We start from the raw sequence: 20,815 nt of genomic DNA on the forward strand, positions 1-20,815 counted from the left end.
TATCTTGAATTTTATGATATATACCTAGTTAGACAAGTAATGTCAACTTTTGTAAAATTCCTAAAGTTTATATTGAAATAAAGATTATATCCTTCAAACAAATACACCAAGACACGAGAAAAGCCATACTCTTTTTATTCTTTGTTCTGCTACTATGATAATTACATACTTTCTCAGTCAAGGTTATAAAATGTAAATAACAAAATTAATCATAATAATTATAATAATTTTCACACATGACATCTAACCCTTATACGCTGGTACTCATTGTTTTGAAATTATTCAATGGTTCTAAATATAAATCTAATTTCTATTGGGCATATATTTCTAGGAGAAATTATAGTAGGGGATTGGTGATTAAAATTGAACATGAAGGGAGATTGACGAAAATATTATTATAGTGAATTTAAGCAGGGTTTGTTGATTGAAAACAAAAAACAAAAGGTTAATGGATGATAATCCTCACCGAAATAAAAAAAATTTAAGAAATACTTTAGCACGAGGCTTATATTTAGAGACCAAGGGAATATTAATATATAAGTGCGTAACAAAACCATGTATTGATCTAATGTTAAAATTATGTTTAATACTTTCGCTATAATTGTCTTATGTGCATTCTTAGAGCTGCATTTTTCATCCTCTTACCTGAGGATTTAAAAATCACGATGATTCTATAAATAGAGGGATAAAAATACGAGTATATGTTTGTTTCTGCTTGCAAAACATGAAAGTGAATCAATAATAGGTCAATCACAGCAATAACATACTGAAGTACTTCGTATTACTCGTGAAATTCTCGGCAGCTTATGCAAAGATGGGCTACTGGGAAAGGCAACATCATTGAGCGGGCAATAATTGTAACGATCAGCAAGCTGCATTTTCGAAAGGAGGTAAGCCCCACTCAGCAGGATTGAAATCCATTAGCGATTTCAGAACTTGATCAGCAACAGAGTGATAGGAGCTGTCCAACCTTGGATCAGGAACCATGACCACAGACCTACATGCCAGTCAAAAGGTTGTATAAACATGTGAAGTTATACATGTATCGAAAATTATATCTTTTGGAACTGGATGACATGTCCCAATAATAAGAATTCAAGTAAAACAAGAACGACTTTATATTACACATTCGGTTCACAGGTTCTTAATTTTTCCTTTGACAATGCCAATAAAACTAAAAATTACAAAAATGACCAGGTTTCACGTCATTGCAGGTCATATGAACAGGATACAAAAAATTTACACTCCATGAAATTCATGACTAATGATTAATTCGAAACACAAGCACCTGTCATCACTCTACGAATTAGCATGGAGAAACAACACAAATTAACTTATTTTTTAATTGTGCATCTCAACAAGTCAATTTACTACAACACATTTAATGATCTCTAGCTATTTTGAACATATTAGGCAAATGATTTAGAGGTAGGATCACTTACATTCCAGCATTTTTAGCAGCTTGAACTCCTGATGGTGCATCTTCAAATACAAGGCACTTTTTTGGATCGATTGGCCCACCCTGCTCGTAAGTCATAACATGGTATCTTTTAATATGGTCCAAAGTTTTAGAATTAAAATTTAAACTTCTGACTTCAGAAGCCAAATTTTGATTTGTTGTCTAATTTTTAATTTTAGAAAATGGACATGTAAGTACTATAAAGGTTCAAATATAAATTTACCTCAAATCTTCTGGCAGCTGCCAAAAATACATCAGGAGATGGCTTTCCTTGTTTAACTTCTGGATCATCTCCATTAACAATATGATGCATTAACGCAAATAGTTCTCTATGTCTTTGAGTTTTCAGCTCATAATGCCGTTTGTGGGACCTACAATTACAGCATTGTTCAAAACATCAACAATCAGGAATTACTATAATCATCATAAGATTTGCATAATTCAATGTATAAAACTACTCCTGTGTTACTAAGCTTGTAAAAAGAAAGTGTCTTGACACAGACATCCCTAGTTTTTCCTAGGATTTCTTCTATTTTTGATGGATCACTTATGTAAACTCAAGTATAGCATAGGTACTACAGCCTACAGGAATATATATGACAAAATAGGTGAAAGAACCGAGTAACATAAGAACTACATGCACCAGGTTCATTATTTAGTTGACAACCAGAAAAAAAAAAAAACTAAGAATCCAATATAAATCCCACAATTGGCAGAGTCTAGGGTGTCAAAATGTATGCAGCCTCACCTCAACTGGTTAAGAAGCAAATATGGGCAAATCAACATGTTCCTCTGTCTCAACTGGACCCCATCAGTTAAATTAGAAACAGCCTCTAAATGTCCTTATCGTTGAAACCACACAAATCAGATCCTCCCCAAACACTAAAAAAGGAAGGTACCTCATGCATTAGGTTGGCATTGTGATCTAAATATCTAAAACAGGACTGAAAAAACCATTACAATACACTCAAACTCTTTAAATTGAGGCGCTCTATATGAACGATTAAAAAACTTGGCTGAAGTTTGCTTTAGATGCGCCTAACCTGCGCCTAACTACAAATGCCTCGCCTAGACCAAGTTAAGCACTTACCCTCAAGTGCCTTGCGCTTTTCAAACACTGAAATCATGTAGATCTAACATAAATGCTTGCCCCTATAGATGTCATGACACTTGGCATTCAAAGTCCATAAGAAGTTTTGGACAAGTCCAAGTATTCAAATGCTGGATTTATCCAATCACACGGACAAATAGATCATACAATTTGAAATCTTAAATTCTTCCTCCTTCTCCTCTCTTTCTAAAACATAGAATGTGCAGCTAATTATAAAATATCAACAAGATACAGCATGAGCCCTATCATGGGTAAGGTCTTGGCAGGTCCAAATGTAAGTAGCATTATCCCTACCAATTATGACATATAGAGAAGGCATTTCCGAAAGACCCAAAACAAACATTTTCTCAAATGAATTTGTCAGTACTGTAATAGTAGTAGTAGAGCAACACATAAAAAGTGATAGCAATAGCAGCAGTGGTCATAGTTGTAATGTGATAAATACTAAACATTGGCATAGAAAGGAAGTTGCAAAACTTGTAGTTATAGACAGACATGCCGCTCAAATTTAAAATACACTATCCTACGTAATAAATGTTTTCCCCAAAAACATATTTATTATCTCACTAGACTAGACAGATATGCAAGAATAGTTTCCATCCCCAAGCACAAAGACATAAAAAAAAAAATAGGGTAGAGAGAAGTTTACCCAGTAGCTACGCAGATTGGCACTTGTTGTGCATGCAAATGTTTGATCAATCTTTCGGCCCCTGTATCAGAAAAATGACATCAATAGGTAAGGTTGTGAAGATGATAAGAGAAACAGGAGAAGTAAGAGATGAAACAGAAATAAGAGACAGAATCAGGACAGGATGATTCAATTCAAGGTGTTGTTAAGTTCACCAAAGAAAGAAATTAGTTTTAGTATTTGATTCAGTTGGAAGGAAAAATAATTTTTTTTTTCAAGGGATGTAGAGTATAAAAAATGGGAAATGGGCAGAGCTCCAATAATCTCAGTATCCGAGAAGAAAATGCAAATCAAAAGTTAATGGTAAAGGGAAATTCATTTACCTTTGTGTTGAGTAAAATACTTGAGATATGCAATATTTACTTATTAAAGCAAATTAGCAATATCAATCAATCAATCAAAGCCTTAATCCCATAAATGGGGTCGGCTACATGAACCAAATTTACAATATAATATTTATATATAATTTACTTGGTTAATACTCTTCTGCCTAGTGTCTTAACTAATCCAGAGGTGAGATGAGTCCCTTGGCATTCTAAGGAGCTTGGCGGGAGTTTCTAGCTATATAAACTATTCAGTTTCTCATATAAATTGAATTTTACAGTGCAAGGGGCAGAGAAAATTTTGAAAGAGGACACAAGAGAATGGTCAATGTAGGAAAGACAAGAAAACCCAAGCAAGTAAAAGCTCATATAGGAAGTATATATGAAGCATACCTGGCATTAGCTCGCTCGATGGAAACATGCTCTGTAACATTGACTCCCTTTCTACAAGGAAGTCCTCAGCTGAAAGAGAGTCGCTTATTCCGGTCGCTTCAACAAAGACCCTAGCAGCTTCTATTGCTTTCATCCCCATCATTTTTGCCTTTAGAGACCAATCAAACGTCTTGTTGTACCTAGCTAGTATTTGTTCTTGAACTTCTGTATAGAATATCTCAGTATCTGCAACAATACAACGTCGAAGCAAATTAAGTTATCATCCCTAGCATCATATTAAACTTTTTAAGTGCAGCAATAACATGACATCAAGCTCAAGAACAACAAATTTTCAAAATAAAAATAAAAATGATGGTTACCAGCACTAACACAATGGCCTGATAAACTGAAAACTTCCCTCAATACAACATTGCTCTAAAAATGAAAATAACAAACCAACCCCAAATACACATTTCACAAACAACGGATACACTCCAGATAATCATCCAGTAATCTGATATGCTTCCGATCAATGTGCATTACCATTCTTCCCCAATAAAAAACTGATCAAAGGGGGCAATAACCCTTGAATCACAACATCAAATAACTTGCAAACAAACAAATTAAGCACTAATTCTATTAAAATTCAAGGAACCCTGAAATGTCCACTACTTCCATTTTAAAATTATACATCACCCATAACATAAAAACCAAAATATGTTACTCGGACACGGGACACTTCAATTTACCTCAAGTACCCGTAATCACAAAATAGTCAAGTTAAACACTTAGACACGTACCCAAGTCCGAGCAAGGTAATATACTCCATCATTGTTTCTAATTCATATACCCCAGAAAAAATCTTACTCAAACAATGCGATCAACTCAAATAAACAATTAAATTATCAACCCAAATCAAAAAAAAAACAAAATTCAAAACCAATTAAAATGCAGTGTTGATTATCACCTAATAAAAGACCATCCATATCGAATATGACATGGGTGATTGTCGGCTTCGAGAGAGCAGAAGCGGCGGTGTCCACGGCGGAGTTGGCCATTGCTGGGGTTGCGCAACTGCTTCGTCGGAGTGATTGATTGCACAACGAACTCGAAAATGTGGAGAAAAGAGGAGCTTTTTGTGGGTAAACTTGAATCGGATTCCTAAGTTCTTGTTTTCTTTTAGGGAGGGAATTAGATGCAAAGTTATAGTGGTGGGAAAAAGGATGAACTTTTGTAAATCTTATTCTTATATTTTGGTGGTACATTACACGAGCCATTGAGTTGTACGTTTAGTAATTTTGACTAGATATTTTATGTAAAATGAAATTCTCATGCTGGATATTTTAGTATTTTTGACTTAGATCAATATTTATAAGGTGTGATTATAGCTGATCAATGTTGAGAAGTTGTTATTACTTACAAGGAAGTTAATCGGGTGGCGGAGTGGTTAGCTAACTTTGGGGTTAATTCGAAGGAGAAGCTTGTCATTTTTTAGGCGATCTCGAAGGATTTTCATGCTATTTTATTAAAGGACCTTAGTGGAGTGGTTTGGCCTAGACTTGTGCCAAGGAAGGAAGATAAAATATAGTTTGCTTAATAGTTTTTTTTTCTTTCATTTTCTTTAAGTTTCTTGTTGTTTTTGTTGGGGCTTGCCCCTCCAAGTCACCAAAAAAAAAAAAAAAAAAAAATAAATGAGAAATCTGGTCATATTCTAAGGTAGTCAAGATTTTGTTTAAATTAACTCTCATATTATGTTTGCGTAGGAAGTCTTGAAAATTATCAAAGAATATATGCAAAAGCCATAAGTATTAGTCTGAAATTGTAAATTTATTTTTGATATTGAGATGAGACATATAATGTGTACCCTCAAGCTCAATCTATTTTCTTTCTTTATCAAAATAAGTATGGAGTAAACAAATACGATAAAATTTTCCGAGCCTTAGAAAAGTTAGGATTAAGAAATGGAGGGATTATTAGTTCCTCCCTCCCCCATGAGACGGGGTAAGAATCCTCTCTCCCACTACTTCTAAATATGTGATAGGAGGGAAACCCCGTAAAAACACAAGAAAATAAAAATACGGAGTAAATAAATAAATAAATAAAAATTGAGCCTTTAGAGAAATTAAACTACCCTCTCATTCTCTCAATAAGTCAATTGTCAATACCGACTACCGAGTGCTGAACGGAGGGGTTTTACTGTTATTAACACTTTAAACCCTAATTCCTAATACTTGCTTTTGCAATTCAAAATCCATTGAAATTTTTGCAGAAATTACAAATTTCAATCGAAATAACTTTGCAAAATGTCGCTCAGAGGAGTTTGGCAGCTTCAGAAACTCATCGTTAGTTACTGCGATTGGGGAGGCAGCAGCAGGGGTATCAGGTATTATTTTCTCTAATTTTCTTTTTCGCTTTTTCCCAATTTTTTTCTTTTCGTTTATGTTTTTCAATAAATGTAGAAATCATGATTCTTTTTTCAATATTATATTTACGCCCTTTTGCTAATTCTGATTGATTTGTGTTATTGTTGATGCATTTGCTCAAATTTGGTGTCATTTTCCTGTTTGATCTTTTTCCCAGCTTATTTAATTTTCCATATTTTGATATGTTAACTGCGTAATTTGCTTCAATAGTCGCAAAGTTGAGGTCTTTATTGATTTTGTGGGGATGAATTTTTTATGGTAATCGAAACTAAGAATTTCAACTTTTTGTGAAACCAAAAAGGAAGCATATAGTTTTCTAGCTTACTATACCTGGGGGACTTTTCTCTATATATTATTCATATTGAAGAGCTGTGTTACGAGGAGTCGAGAACTCGGATTAAGAATATGGTGGGGTGTAGATTTGAGGATTGTGCAAGGCTTATTCCATGGAGTTTATTTGGCAATGCCTATATATCATGCTGTATACATATGTCGTAGGATTCAATTTGAGGTGCTATGTCACCAGGACTCGGTTAAAGAATTTGGCAAGGATGTGTATTTGAGGATTGTGCAGGGCTCTTAGGATCATTAGAAGTGCGTAAGTAATGTATTGTTAACAAATGTCCTATAGTTCAACATGGGTACTTCGTTATGAAATGGGCTGGGTAGATCATATTTTGCCTGTGTGGTCATTGTCCATTATGATCCCAAAATAAAGGAATCATATATTTTCAGTTGTAGTGTAGGAATGCCTTGGTGTTGCAATGGCAGTCCATGTGATATTAGTTTTCTTTGGCTAGATGTCAACTTTTTTAGGTTATTGTTTTGTGATGAATTCTAGCTAGTTTTCTTGAGTAGTTCAACTTTGCTAAAGAAATGAATTGTGGATAAATAAGTGATGTTTGAAGCACTGTTCGTCAGTGGATTTTGGGGAACAATTTGATCGAGCAAAACTGCAAAAGTGCTCCTCTGCAACATTGAGATCACAATAAATGTCTTAGTTCTTGGACTCTGCATATAAGTGTATTTATCGGCTTTGCTGTCTACTAATATTGTCCCTTCAGATCGATTTGTCCTAGTGGTGGACTTTATTGATTTCCTAAGAATTATTCATTTAGAGACGTCATTGTGAGTTAATGGTTACATGTTGGACAAAAGTGATTTCCGGTAGGTTTACAAATATGTTGCCTTGGTATTGTATTTGTGGGTTTTTCTCTACTCTAGTTCGATTGTATTACCCTATGTAATGTGTATAGCGCCATCATTTGTTCCCTCTTGATGGCTTATTGCAACCTCATTTTGATACTATATTCAAGTTAAACTTTGTTGATGTTAGAATTTGAGGGAAAAAGTTTGCAAAACAAGTAGTGAGGAAGTATAAAATGGTAAATCTACTGTTAAAAAATAATGTCCAATGGTGCAATACTAAATATTTCCACCCATACACCTGCATTGAGCAGCCTGGCATGTGAATGTTGGACACCAACAGCAGCTGACATGCATCTGGACCAAAACATATTAAACTTTATTTGAATGTAGTTATTTGCACATTTGTGGGACACTTGATATGTTTAATCATGCTTACTCTCTTTTTGGGGCATATGAATGCGAGGACCTTTTGCTTGTGTCTCAATTTCGCAATTGTTTTACTGAAAAAAATTTGTTGATAAGTGGTTGCATCTCCTAGCTCTGGCAGTCATGCATATGAAAGTCTCTGATAGGATATATATATGCGACAGTGTGACATTCAATAGACTAGGCATTTGATTTACAACTGAATTGTTTTAACTAGCCCTGGGTCCAGCTGGGACCTTTTAAATGAAAACAGCAAGCCATATGATTTAATTGTATGATAGCAAAAGAAATGCATTTTCTACTCGAACTTATTATCTCTCTCCTCACACCCAACATTGTTGGTGGAAATAAAATCACTTTTAGTATGTATCAGTTTAGAGGAGTGCATTCAGAAAAATGATCTTATTAAGGTTATAAGGCTCTGATAATAGATATTGAAACAAGTGTGGGATGCTTCTGGTTTTTTTTTTTTTTTTTTTTTTTTTTTTGAGACTCTATGTGCCAGCAAAAATAATTCGCTTGGAAGCATATGAAAATAAGTTTTGTTGTATGGCAGGGCATTCATGGAAACAAATTTGCCATCAATTAAGGAGAGCAATCCACGGATAGAGGTTGTTACGGAACTCATTCGTGGACAGCATCCACATCTGAAGGCTTTCTATCGTGAGTGCCTTCCCTCCATGTTTATTCACCTCTGCAGCATTATGATGAAAACTAGGCTTTAAGAATGATACATATTTCTGGTGTCAGTCTTCAATTATTCACATTCCATCCTATGAATTATGTAGGAGTTGCTGATTATGCTTTGATGATCATGCTACTGTCTTTCTTGGTTTTCTCCTTTACTTTTCATAAAGAGGAGAAACTCATTATTCCCCTGAAAGTACTGAGTAGCGTGTGGATGATAGAATTTTTAGCAGCAGCTTTAATGCTAGTTGAGGCATTTCAAGCTCGAACTCACTGAAACTGTGCGGAGTTTTTTTTTTTTTTTTTTTTTCCCCACTCCATGCACACTTATCTTTGCCACCCTTCCTGACAAGCTTAAAGTACTGAGTGATGCAATTGATGGAGGGATCTTTAGAATGGAAATAAATATAGAGGAGCAGAGAAGGGAGGGGGGTGGAATACGGAGATTTAAATGGGATTATAAAGGATTTGGATCTATTTGCTTCCTTTCCATCATCTCACTCCCAGTTCTAGATCATCTGCTAAAGTCTGTACAAGTGTACATGCATTTAAATGAATGAATTTGTTTACAATTTTTGGGTAAAATGTTTTTCAAGGCCCATATGCCCCCTCCCCCCTTTTTCGCCATAGTGGAAATGTTTGCAGCTTTTGAGCTCTATTCATTCTGTCTTATTTTTATAGGAAACAAGAATGAACGAGTTGTTTGTGTGAAGAATATGACTCCAGAAGATGTACTGCTACATGCAAATAGGTTGAGGAATGCCTTGGGAAGGAAGGTGATAAAGTTGAAGACAAGACATGTCACAAAGCACCCTAGTGTACAAGGCACCTGGACAACTGCTCTGAAATTATGAAGCAACAAAAGCCCTTTGTGGTTAATGATCCTGCTGGCAATAAGATGGCAATCATATGGAACTTATAGTGTCTTTTGTTAGTTTCTTGTTGAAGGTAGCTCAAAATTTGGTTAATGATGCTGGACCTTAGCTGTTTGCAAACTAGGATTGAGAATTCATCCTTGGGTTTTTTTTATGACCACATTGCTCTAGCCTCTCGCCTCCTTTTGTAACCTTGGTTTTTTAATGACCACACTGTATTGCTTCGCAGGTAGCATATGCAAGTACTCGTCTTGCTACCTTGGTTTATCATGATCACATCGTATCGCATAGCCTGCTCCATTGGTTTGCTTACAAAAGTCAGATGAACAAAATAACGATTGTGTAGGCTAATCTTATTTCCTAGACGAGTTTAACATTCAAGTTTTTATTTGCATACTAGCTTTCACTGTGGCTGTCATAAACTAATTGCATTCTCTTTCTTTCTCCCCTGCACTTTATCTCACTATATAACCTTTGTGCTGAACCCCAGTATGCAACATGATGAACTAAATAAAGGGGATATGTACCTATCCTATCTTGCAAAATTTGGCAGTCACATACAAAGATACGCATTGCAGTTGTAGTCATCAACTAAAGTAGAACTTCGACACCCTGAAAATGCTTTCAAGTGGCGCCAGCCAAGGCATCAATTTGCTATATGTTACAACTTCCGAGTGTACTAAAAATTGTACCAAGGAGTTAGAAATCTAACGATTTCAGCGAGGTGTTTTCAAAGATGGGCAAGGGAGGCACGCTGAGCCACTGGGTGCAAGGGACACTGGAACATACCAAAAGGCACACTGTTAGACCCATGACTAGGCTCTAGGATCCTTTTTGTCTTGAGTTATATACAATGTATAGGACTCAAATATGAAATGCTTGAGCCAAAGGGAGTTGGAGTATTGGATGAAACTGGCGCCACCACTAGCTGAAGCTATAGCCTTACACAACGGATCAAACTGCCATAAATGCATTCGGCAATGCCTCAGCAGCAGCAACCACAACCATGATCACCCAAACGCAATACAATCATGCAGAAAATAAATAATTAATTAACCGAGGAAACAAAACAGGAACAAAATTCGTAATCTTTAGTGCAGCAAGGACTTGAGTGGAAGATCTTTCCAAAAAAAAAGGACTCAGTGGAAGAGAATTGTTACTCAAAATCACAAGTTTCTTTTCTTTTGGTGGAACAAAATCATATGGGGTAGTTATACACTTACATTTGGCTATATGCTTATTTGACAATGCTATTAAGCCTCACATTCATGGTAAAATTTCTCCAAGGTCAAAATGATCATGTAGTACAATAGCAGAGATCTAAGTGAGATATTTCGCCTAGTCTTAAAAATACATTTGTATGACAAAAGAGCCAGAAACTATGCTGCTACTGGTAATATATAATCCAGAGCCTGCATTTTGGCTCCATCCGGAACTTCGATGTCTCTTGATGCAAAATCTCCAGAAGATGCGCTGTCAGCTGCTTTCATTTCCCGCTTTAGTCATACATTAACTCAGCGCTCGAATAAGGTTCAAGGATTACTGCCTGATGCGCCCTCAGCTGCTTTCTTTTCTCGCTGTTTTTCCCGTTTTTTCTTGTTTTTCAATGCATTTTTGCTCATTTCCCTGCATAATCATGATAATTACATTAGATAAAATTGCCAGCTTGCCAAAGAGGGAAAAAGAAACCGTAAAAGAATCAGTCTACTGTGCAAAAGATACTATTCCAGCACACTTACTGGGTATCCAATCCTCCAAAAAGCTGCCACATCAAAAACAGAAACAAGTGTTACAAACTGGCTATCAAATTCATATGAGAAGGTTTACAATTACTTCAAAGCACTTCAAACCAGAATTCGATAACATTCCCATATATATATGCATACTAATCAAAACAATAAGCGCATGTCATGCAAAATATTGCAGTCTGCCGAGTGCCTTTCATGTCATAGTCGAGATGATACTGATTATTTATTGAACATCAAGAAAATCACATGCATATCTTGCATCTCAAATATCAGTATAATCTTTGCAACAAACTCTAGCATATTACACAGCTAAGTAAAGAAAATCTTTTATCGATCAGCTAAAATAAAAAAAGCCGCTGCAAAATTATTCAAAATGACATCACCCACAGAAACAGCATACAGATTTGAAAGGAATTGGATATCAATAGATTGCCAATTTGAAAAAATAAAGGATATTTTGTTCAATGAACGACACAGCATCATCATTCAAATAACCAAAAAGATGTTGTGGAAACACCCAACTCCATGTCAAAAATAGGAGATGAAGATGAGCCAATGAGGTCCCTAGAAGTCTAGAAAATATGAAGCAAGTGTCAATCAAAACACCCTTAGAATTTTAAAGCAAGCATGGAGTTTATCACTCTGCTCAATGCCATACCAACTTTGGATGTTATACTTAAATTTCTGGCATTGAAAGCTCAAAATATACAGAAGATTCTCTATAATTAGCTTTACCAACAATTTAGGTTGATTCTGTCAAAAAAAAATTAAACGATGATTAACTGTTCATATCAGTGTTCGGTAGAATGCCAAGATAGCTAGAATTTACCTCTGCCTTAACAGAAGCCGCCTTCCTAGCACTAGGAGGTAGATACGCGGCAGGTTTCTGTGGAGGGTTCACTGGGTTCGATTTTGTAGCATTCTGGGAAGGTTTTGACCCTTGTCCTACACAGAGAAAAATCTATCATTCACGCAACAGCATATCAAGTAGATTAATATATTGAATAAGCAGCAGACATGAGATCAAGAAACCTTGTGCTTTGGCTTCTTCAATCTTCAGTGATCCAACAGACTTCACAAGCTCAGAAATATCACCAAACCTGTCTGCTGATTCTGGTTTCCAATCAGCCTGAATGATAGATATTACAATGAATATTAAACAGGGGAACACAAAACAATACACGAGAAGAGCAAATACACACTAACCTGGAATAGTTTGTCGAACATCTTCTTGAAATACAATGAGCCATTGTGTTGGAAAATCTTTATCCTGCATTATACCAAACCATGTATGATCAATTACTTGATTTACTTCTTCTCAAAAACAAGAGTAAAGATTTGCTAAACAATTAAAAGTAAATCTGATCAATCAATTCAAATTACTGTTCTATTGCAATAGCTATAGTTGACTCTTTGGCGTCAAATTTACACAAGTTTAGGTTTTAGTTCTAGACAGTTGTGTTTTGCTGAGAAAGTCCCCCTTCCAAATGATAACATGATTGGTTTGCTTGTTGTTTGACTTGTTTCACAAAGATAATGGATTCGTGAATTTTACAAGCAGTGATCCATGATAATTTATTACTCACTCCATACCCTTTGGCTTTCCTCATTTTTCTCTATAGGATGTCCAAGATTGCCCCGCACTAAAAGAAATACGAGAGATCCCCACTTCACTCTCCCATTTTGTCCCTTTTCAACTCCACCCTTAAAAAAATGCAACCTAATTCCAATGGGGCAAACAAAGGTGGGCACAGGGAATAAAAGCATACATCCATATATTTAGAGGAAAAATATGTTTACTATCACTGATAAAAATTGCATACTGTAGACTCCAATTAGTTTACTATGAAATCGTAGCAGAAAGGAAGGGACATGCACCTATCACATTAGATGTTACATTCAAAAGCATTTTGAGAGAAAGGGAAAGGAAGCATTCGAACAAGGGACATAATAGCAAGAACCTATTAATCTATTATTGTCATCGACCAAGAAAATCAATCAAATGCTCATGTGATAACATGATTCATCTTGGTGCAATTACCCAAAACAGAGAAAAGACAAGTTTACAAATAAATTAGACAATTTACAGTATATCCAAAAACAATTGTGGCCAATATGCAAGCCTCACGCCCACTTCCACTGACCTGCCCTTTCCCACATTCTGGAACAGGCAACAGAAGCAGAAGTGCCACAAACTTAGTCAACCTAGATGAGAACTACAGCACATGCATAACACAAGATAATTAAACCTTTGCCTATATCATTCATGATAACGGAATAAAAAATAGCAGCAGTGCTCAGGTCAAATCATGATATCTCCTACTAAACTTAAAGGTGACTTGCTACATATTGGTAGCGTAAGAGCATCCCTTAAGACTACAATCAGAAGAACACTAAGAATATTTCTATTCCGTTACAAGAATAAAATCAGCATACCCATTATCAATCTGACGTCGTGGTGCTGTTGAAGCAGTCATAAAAAAGCAACCATTAGGTGACCATTCACTAACTACAGACCACTCAGCTTTAGTTGTTCCAAGCTGCTTTTTCTCAGTGCAATCCCAGAAAGCCTGAAACGTTTTCAAGGTCCATCAAAAAATATAATATAAAATTTTGCAGATGTATAAGCAGAACATCATAAAGCCAGATCTGTTATCCTTGAGCATTAACCTTGAATCAACTGAAGATCATTTGTGCCTATCTACAACCATACAGTCTCCTAGGGCCTATTTACTACATCCTCCAGTCAAAATTGCAGGAAATAAAAACAGAGGCCCTTAAAAACAAGCCTGTTTTAGGAACAATTAAGGAATTTAGTCCTAGCAATTTATATCAGTTCAAATTCTAAGAAGAATCACAGAATAACTTTAGGCATCAAATGCAATTATGCAGAAAAGGAAGATCCTTATAATCTTAGCCTATAGTCAGTAGTCACCAAACTCCACAAACGCTATCATCACAGGCTGATAGCAGAGTATAATGTTTACCATGTGGCATGACTATCAAACAGCTTTTCTTACTAGGAAGAATAACTTGTACACAAATCACTGGCAAGTTACAGCTATTTTTTATAAGAATTACCGTTTATATACACAAAAACTAACTGTAATCCACTAATCCAGAATAGTTACCAATCTTCCATCCATTAAAAAATATTTTTTGAAGTATAAATTAAACATAAGGAGTTTTAAATTTTAAAAAAGGTACAACTGGTTGCTTGTATATGGGTTTGGTAAAATAATTTGTTTTTTTATGTGTGCATCCTAATTCTTAAGGTACTCCTGCACATTTAATGACATGGAAGATTACAGACCCTTATAAGGAAAAAAAAAAAAAAAAAAAGTATGACACTCCATTTGAGTTTTACCAAGAAAAAGGATGTGAAACATGATCAAACATTCAAACCTAAAAGAAGAAATCTTGCGAAAGTATAAGTACTGGCCACAGAGGGGAAAAAAAAAGTATTTTAACAAAGCAAGCATTAAGATAGGCATTTGAGAGGCAAGAACAAGCATTTTCCAAATAACAGCTACAACAACAAGAACAACATCAACCACCCATTCCTGTACCAATATTTCAGGTATATGCAGCATTACCACTAACAAGCAGTGACATAAATTTACCAAAGCTGACAGCCAGTTTAACTACAAAAGCACAAAATGCATACCATATCACCAGGTAAGTTTCCGAAACCAGCCAAGCACAAAACTGAATGAGAGGATTTAAGGAAAAAGAAAAAAAAAAAAAAAAAAAGGAAGAAGTGGGGGGGTTGTTCATTAAGAACAGGAAAAAAAAATTCGGTGTATCAGCCCTACGAAGGATACATCTTCCCTTGGGATTCCATTTGATGGTGTTGTACGGACCTGAGCCAAGTTCAAGAAGTGGATTGCACTTCTTGTCGAATACTGTAGCTTTAGCGGGCATAACTAGAGTTAGGTCAAGGAACAGCAATACATTAAAAGGATTCCTAAGAGAAGTAAAAAACAATAATCACATTTAAGAGTAAGGTGTATCAGCTCTACAGCTGGTTCAAAGAAACAACTCCACTACATCTAGAAACTATTAATCACACACCAGTGTCCGAGCCATCTTTTCATGGACATCGTGTGAGCAAATTAGCTCCAATGAAAGGATACATCCATAGACAACAGCAAACTCTGTACCAGTGTAGGACCACTGAACATCATGAATGGGTCCCTCCTTACCTGTTTATGCACTGAACTGATTAATTTTGTAAGCAAAGTTGAATCATATTTGAAACCATAAACATCAAGGTCACATACGAAGAGGTACAAGTCCTTCATGAGCTCCATCAGTTGTCAAGTAACTTAATTTTGATTCTCCATAGTAACTCTGGTTGGTTTTATCAACATCTGCCTGAGCCACAGCTAGAAGACCAGTAGAGCCATAATTCCAATGTAATTGCACAGTTGAACAACGAAAGAAGCTGCGTCGTGCAAGAGGCTGGCTAGAGGGGTCACTTCCACATGCAAATATCTGGACACTTGCAGGAACTCCCTAAAAAGGACATCAAAAATAGGAAAAGAAACTCATTTAAACAACAAGACAATCTTGCAGGGGTAAAAAATTCTCAACTTATTAAAATCATGGGCCTTCTTCAATTGCCTTTGCACATTTAAAACTTTGTCTTTGTTCATAGGGCTATGTATCAAAGCAATGTTACTAACACTAAAGGCCCCTTTCTACAATTCCATTGATTCTGTGCAGCAATCTAACAAAGACATCTTATCAGTTCAAAGATAGTGACCAGTAAGCAACAAAAAAGGTACATGATAGTTTGCTTCAAGTGCAGAAGTTTGTTCGATATCTATATGGGACCAAGCATGCAGCAGACAATAGGCTATAGGTCAGAAATAAAGAAATTATATACGTAGTATGTAATATACCAAGCACACAGACATCCTGAAATTTCACACAGAAAAGGATCCGACTTGGCCATGTATCTTCACGTTTAGATTAGGTAAGTTCCCAGCTCAAATATAGACCAACCTTGGATTCAGGAACAAACGTAGCAACGTGTGAACCAGGCATCTTGGAAAGTTGAACTGCTGCTACTCCTGGAACTCTGAGGCGAGACACAAATCCTTTTGATAAATTAGCTGAATCAAAAAACTGTATTTCATTTGTGACGAGCCGGCATGCAACAGCCTCATCAGAGCTGAATCGAATTGAAGGCCTGGACAGTACACAAACATTTCATTGAGAGGACATATGTTTCACCTACAGAACTTAGAAAAGGAATTTCAACATAACTATGTAATAACTAGATAATCTGATTTTTGTAAATTGATTAAATAAGAAGAAATAATAAAAGAAGCTTGAATCTTGATTGACAATGGCGCAAAGGGGTTACACTTTACAAATGATCGGTTTAATAGCTTTAGGCTATTACTCTCAAAATAGCTTGAGGCTATCACTCTCTAACAATGGCTTTAAGCCATAACTCACTAAGGTTTCCCCAATACAAATTTCTGCCTATCTTCCTTCTACTATTCTCTACCTATTTATACTACTTGCTAAGCAAGTACAACTTTAATTGCTGCATGTACTAATTCTTGTCTTCATCCCTAAAAGCCAACATGGTAGCTAATAAGCCAACATAACAACTACAGCAGCTTTAAGGTAGTGCTTTCCCTTGTGGTGGTGTGTTAGCCTACCCCTTCTTTTTCTGCTTCCTGCTGCAAGTGTGAAGAACAGGTAGTGTGTTGGCCTGATTCGTTACAAACTATCACTTTAACCATTATATACAGGCTAAAATAAATCAGTATACTTAAATTTTGTGACTCGGTGACACAATATTCTAAGAAAGGACAAAATTCTAAGACATACTTCCTAGTGTAATAAGCAGAATCACAAGACCCATTAGACTGGTTCCACAAACACGTTAGAAAATGCGGGAAAAAGACAAAAGGCTATTAATGGGGAGGGAATAAGAAAAACAGAGACCATCATCAAACATGATAAATCAAGCCAAAATAAAAAAATTAAAAAAGGAAAAACCATTTCGGCTACCTACATAACCTATGTATTTGTATAAGTAAACAGCCAACAAACTTCTAGCTTCCAGTAGAACATGTGAAAGGAAAGGGAACAATAATTTTGCACACAAGAATGACAAATAAATTCAAAAATCAAGAGAACAGAACTTGCTAATATAAACTGAAGTAATTTCAAGTCTAACATAAATACCAGCTTGTTTTACTCATATTCTTTTGAGAAAAGTTATACACACAAGCACCAGTCTCTACACTCCATAATGTCACATTTTTCTCCTGAGGCGACACCTGTTTCTGAAATGTCTGAAGGTAAGTCCCACGAGGTGATATGTTTGCAGCAGCGAAGTTTGGAACTTGAATGGATCTGATCTCTTTGTAGGTCTTGCAATCAAAAATACTTATAACACCCTCAGGTTTAATCACCATTAATCTAGAGCCATCCTCAGAAAATGTTGCACTGCTGCAAGGAACTTTAGGTATCTTGACTTTTGGTTGACCATTGTCGAATGGCGGACCAGTCCAAATAGAAAATCCTTCTAGGTCTCGAACTAAAAGGAAGAACAACAGCAAATTTCAATGCCTAATCCCCTTTTAAATTCAGCACTAAACACATCTATAAGCATAAACAACGAGATACACACCTAATAGTTCCAAAGGCGGTGATGCAACAGCAGCTGCCATTTCAGTTTAATTACAGTTTCAAACTATTAACCAAAATCGCCCCTGCAAATACATAGCCATGTTATTGAAATTGCGCTATTATAAAGCTATTGTATTAAACCTATCTAATCTAGCAATTACGAACATCTAAACACACAAGCAGAAAGCTAATTCATAGATTATTTTTTAATCTTTATATTCCACTCCTAATGAACTCACTAGAAATGACTAATCTAGCTGTTCATTTGCAAAACTCGATATTAACAATTACATGATCCACTTGAAGTAAAGTAATCTGGCAACCAATTCTTCATATTAAATATATCAAGCTAGGACAAAATTTAAGCACATAATTTGGACATCAAATTACAATTATTTTCAAAAAGTGCCTATAAATTCAACATTTTGCAGGAATAGAATTTAACAACTACATTAAAACAGCCAACAACAAGGGAGCACAGCAGCATTTGCTAGGAGCCTAGGAGAGCTGTCATCCCCTATCGGAGCTTGAATCGCTCTTATTCAGATTAGTCGGAGTCTAGTAGGCTCTAGATTACGCCCTTACAGGACAAAATACCCTCAAAACAAACTACAACATTACAACAAGCAGTCGAAATTCACAAACAGTTATCAAATTAAACAAAGTGATCATCAAACATTAAATACTCCAATTAAAGAACAAATTAAAATCAAACCAACAACACATTAAACATACATACATACAAGTTTCACTAGCTGATTCTATCTTAAAGCAATAAAGTTCAGATCTTTTTTAGCAACAAAAATTGAAGGAATCAAATACAAAAAAGAAATACCCAAAGAACAATCATGAAATCAAATGATATTCAGGTGATTAATGGTATGAAATGCAGAGAAAAATACACCTGATTGTCGCCGGAGCCGAGAGAGGGAGGAGGGGGATGTAGCTGGGTCTGTTGGTTTTGAATCGTTTGAATGTAAATTGGATTTTCAAAGTTGGACTTTTTTAGAGCCCATTTTTTGTAATTTGGACCTTAAAGAGCTAAAGCCCTGAAATTTTAGAACATCAAATACTCCCTCCGTTTTTTGCATCACTTGAGATTGCACGGAATTTTAGGAGAGTAATATAATATTGTGAGTGTGCGAATCTAATACTTCCTCCGGTTTTCTTTTATTGCACCATAAGAATTTTTACACTATTCACTTAATCTTCTTTGATCATTTTTTATGATTTATCTATTAGGAAAAATATAGTCATGTGGGATCTAGTTAGATTAGTCTTGAAATCTACTTTTCAAATATCAATTTTTTATAATTTTTACAAAAATATAATTAAAGATATTAATAGCCAAAGTAATGCATTGGCAAGCGTGAAACCCCTTATGGTGCAATAAAAAAAACAACGGAGGAAGTATATATATATATATATATATATGTAGGGAGGTTTTTCCTAAGTTTTTAGAGAGCCGTGTAGGATTTAATTTTTTCAGCGCGCCATATAAGATAATAAATTTTAGTGGTAGTCAATTAAATACGAGATTATTAATTTTTTTTAGAATTAAATAATTTAAATGACTGATAAGTTTATTTTATATAGTATTTTACCCTCGTCCCTTGGTCATAATTGGTAGTGTTTTTGGCTCTTTAGAGCCACTTTTATTACTAATATGTGTTTTCGTAGTTTTGGTTGAGTTTTATAGGGAATTGCACTCTTGGAGCATTTTCCCGGGATTTTATGGAGCGACTACGAGCATTGGAGGAGCACGACCATCTTTCGTAGCCCAAGATCGGTTAGAGTCATTGAACCGATGGTTAAGGGCTCGACTTATGAGAAGATGAGGCATTGGACCGAATGATTAAAGCCCCAATGAGGATATTTGGTTTGGGCCGAGTTACAAGCCTAAACAAGGAATCCAAGTAGCCCGAAGGGTCTCCGCCCGATGGCGCGCCCGATCGGGCGCGAGAAGAGAAGCTCACGAAGGAAAAAAAGGCGGGCCCGATCGGGCGCTTGTTTCTGAGGAGAAGTTTAAGCGTCGTTTAAGTTGTTTTAATTTAGGATTTTCGAGCTTAGTTTTTGGGATACGCTTTTGTTAAGCGAGTTTAGTATTCTTTTTTCTCCCTTCCCTTACTCTCTCTCTCTTTCTCTTTCTAACTTTTCTCTCTCTCTCTCTCCTCTTAAACTCTAGTATTATTTTCTCTCTCTGCAACTCTTTGTTTAATTCCATCTCTTGTTTCCTTCAACTTTGGTAACGATTTCTTCTCCTTTAATCTCAGCTATTTATTTTATTTCCTCCATCATGACTTGTTTAATTGTTTTGTTTAGTTTATGTTCGATTATGTCTTAGTAGTTTTCTTTCTAGGGTTTATGGGGATCCATAAATAATATGAAGGGGTAATTTATTGTTGTTGATTGTCAAAGCTTGATTAATTTCCTATTGATTGATTTAATGCTCTGTGACTAGATTAGGCCTGCTCTTTTATGCATGAGTTTGACAATATTGATTCGAGATTCGAGAGATGAGAATTGATGTTTAGGTCTAGTTTCAATAGGCAGGTTAATTTATAAATGGTTAAGTCGAGATTCGAGAGATGAGATTTAATACCGGTAGATTAATTCTGTGATTGTAATACGTAGCGAAAGTCCTTTATGATCTGATTAATTGATGCATTGATGATTGATTATTATGTTTTACCCTGGAATATTATTTATTGGTGAACCTATGCCCTAGGTCTTTTATTCCTTGATTTTCCTCCTACTTTTATTCTTTTCCACTTTTACTCCTAGTAGTTTAGTTCTCCTTTATAATAACAAATTGGTTACTTGATAATCTAGATTATATAAATTTATTAGGAATAAAGTGACTTGTTTCCCTGTGGTTCGACCCTTCTTCCCTTTCT

General features: G+C 35.6%; 3 protein-coding genes across 4 annotated transcripts; 1 reads left to right on the forward strand and 2 right to left on the reverse strand.

Moving 5' to 3' along the window:
- Positions 1–629: 629 nt before the first annotated feature.
- On the reverse strand, positions 630–5,126 carry LOC145581871 ((DL)-glycerol-3-phosphatase 2-like). The gene is made up of 6 exons (XM_081638903.1): positions 4,921–5,126; positions 3,975–4,199; positions 3,220–3,280; positions 1,683–1,830; positions 1,443–1,522; positions 630–997 (listed from the first exon to the last, which is right to left on the reverse strand). The coding sequence occupies exons 1-6, from the start codon at positions 5,009–5,011 to the stop codon at positions 865–867; spliced, it is 738 nt and encodes a 245-aa protein (XP_081495029.1). The 5' UTR covers positions 5,012–5,126; the 3' UTR covers positions 630–864.
- Positions 5,127–6,104: 978 nt separating this feature from the next.
- LOC145581872 (large ribosomal subunit protein mL43-like) lies at positions 6,105–9,783 on the forward strand. The gene is made up of 3 exons (XM_081638904.1): positions 6,105–6,336; positions 8,508–8,614; positions 9,320–9,783. The coding sequence occupies exons 1-3, from the start codon at positions 6,257–6,259 to the stop codon at positions 9,490–9,492; spliced, it is 360 nt and encodes a 119-aa protein (XP_081495030.1). The 5' UTR covers positions 6,105–6,256; the 3' UTR covers positions 9,493–9,783.
- Positions 9,784–10,656: 873 nt separating this feature from the next.
- LOC145582922 (eukaryotic translation initiation factor 2A-like) lies at positions 10,657–18,929 on the reverse strand. 2 transcript variants are annotated; one of them, XM_081639977.1, is made up of 14 exons: positions 18,823–18,929; positions 17,920–18,001; positions 17,472–17,826; positions 16,272–16,458; positions 15,545–15,779; positions 15,398–15,466; positions 15,086–15,187; positions 14,929–14,969; positions 13,698–13,831; positions 12,468–12,531; positions 12,294–12,390; positions 12,091–12,206; positions 11,253–11,275; positions 10,657–11,139 (listed from the first exon to the last, which is right to left on the reverse strand). In XM_081639977.1, exons 2-14 carry the CDS (start codon positions 17,957–17,959, stop codon positions 11,046–11,048), a joined length of 1,557 nt encoding a protein of 518 aa, XP_081496103.1. In that variant the 5' UTR covers positions 17,960–18,001; positions 18,823–18,929; the 3' UTR covers positions 10,657–11,045. The 2 variants fall into 2 exon arrangements, with proteins under 2 accessions (XP_081496103.1, XP_081496104.1); XM_081639978.1 differs by lacking the exon at positions 18,823–18,929 and having other exon boundaries at positions 17,920–18,767.
- Between the last annotated feature and the right edge of the window lie 1,886 nt (positions 18,930–20,815).

The sequence above is a fragment of the Chenopodium album genome, chromosome 15 (assembly GCF_948465745.1).
Source record: "Chenopodium album chromosome 15, dcCheAlbu1.1, whole genome shotgun sequence".
In the NCBI taxonomy this organism is placed as follows: Eukaryota; Viridiplantae; Streptophyta; class Magnoliopsida; order Caryophyllales; family Amaranthaceae; genus Chenopodium; species Chenopodium album.

Coding starts and splice junctions, on each gene's coding strand:
- LOC145582922 (XM_081639977.1), bottom strand. CDS start 17,959: ATGGCAGCTGCTGTTGCATCACCGCCTTTGGAACTATTAG. Junction 15,780..16,271: donor CGTTTGTTCCTGAATCCAAG/GTTGGTCTATAT, acceptor TGTCCTTTTTAG/GGAGTTCCTGCAAGTGTCCA. Junction 12,391..12,467: donor TGTTCGACAAACTATTCCAG/GTTAGTGTGTAT, acceptor TCTATCATTCAG/GCTGATTGGAAACCAGAATC.
- LOC145581871 (XM_081638903.1), bottom strand. CDS start 5,011: ATGGCCAACTCCGCCGTGGACACCGCCGCTTCTGCTCTCTCGAAGCCG. Junction 4,200..4,920: donor TATGGATGGTCTTTTATTAG/GTGATAATCAAC, acceptor GTATTGTTGCAG/ATACTGAGATATTCTATACA. Junction 1,523..1,682: donor CAGCTGCCAGAAGATTTGAG/GTAAATTTATAT, acceptor ACTTACGAGCAG/GGTGGGCCAATCGATCCAAA.
- LOC145581872 (XM_081638904.1), top strand. CDS start 6,257: ATGTCGCTCAGAGGAGTTTGGCAGCTTCAGAAACTCATCGTTAGTTAC. Junction 6,337..8,507: donor GGCAGCAGCAGGGGTATCAG/GTATTATTTTCT, acceptor GTTGTATGGCAG/GGCATTCATGGAAACAAATT. Junction 8,615..9,319: donor ACATCTGAAGGCTTTCTATC/GTGAGTGCCTTC, acceptor TTATTTTTATAG/GAAACAAGAATGAACGAGTT.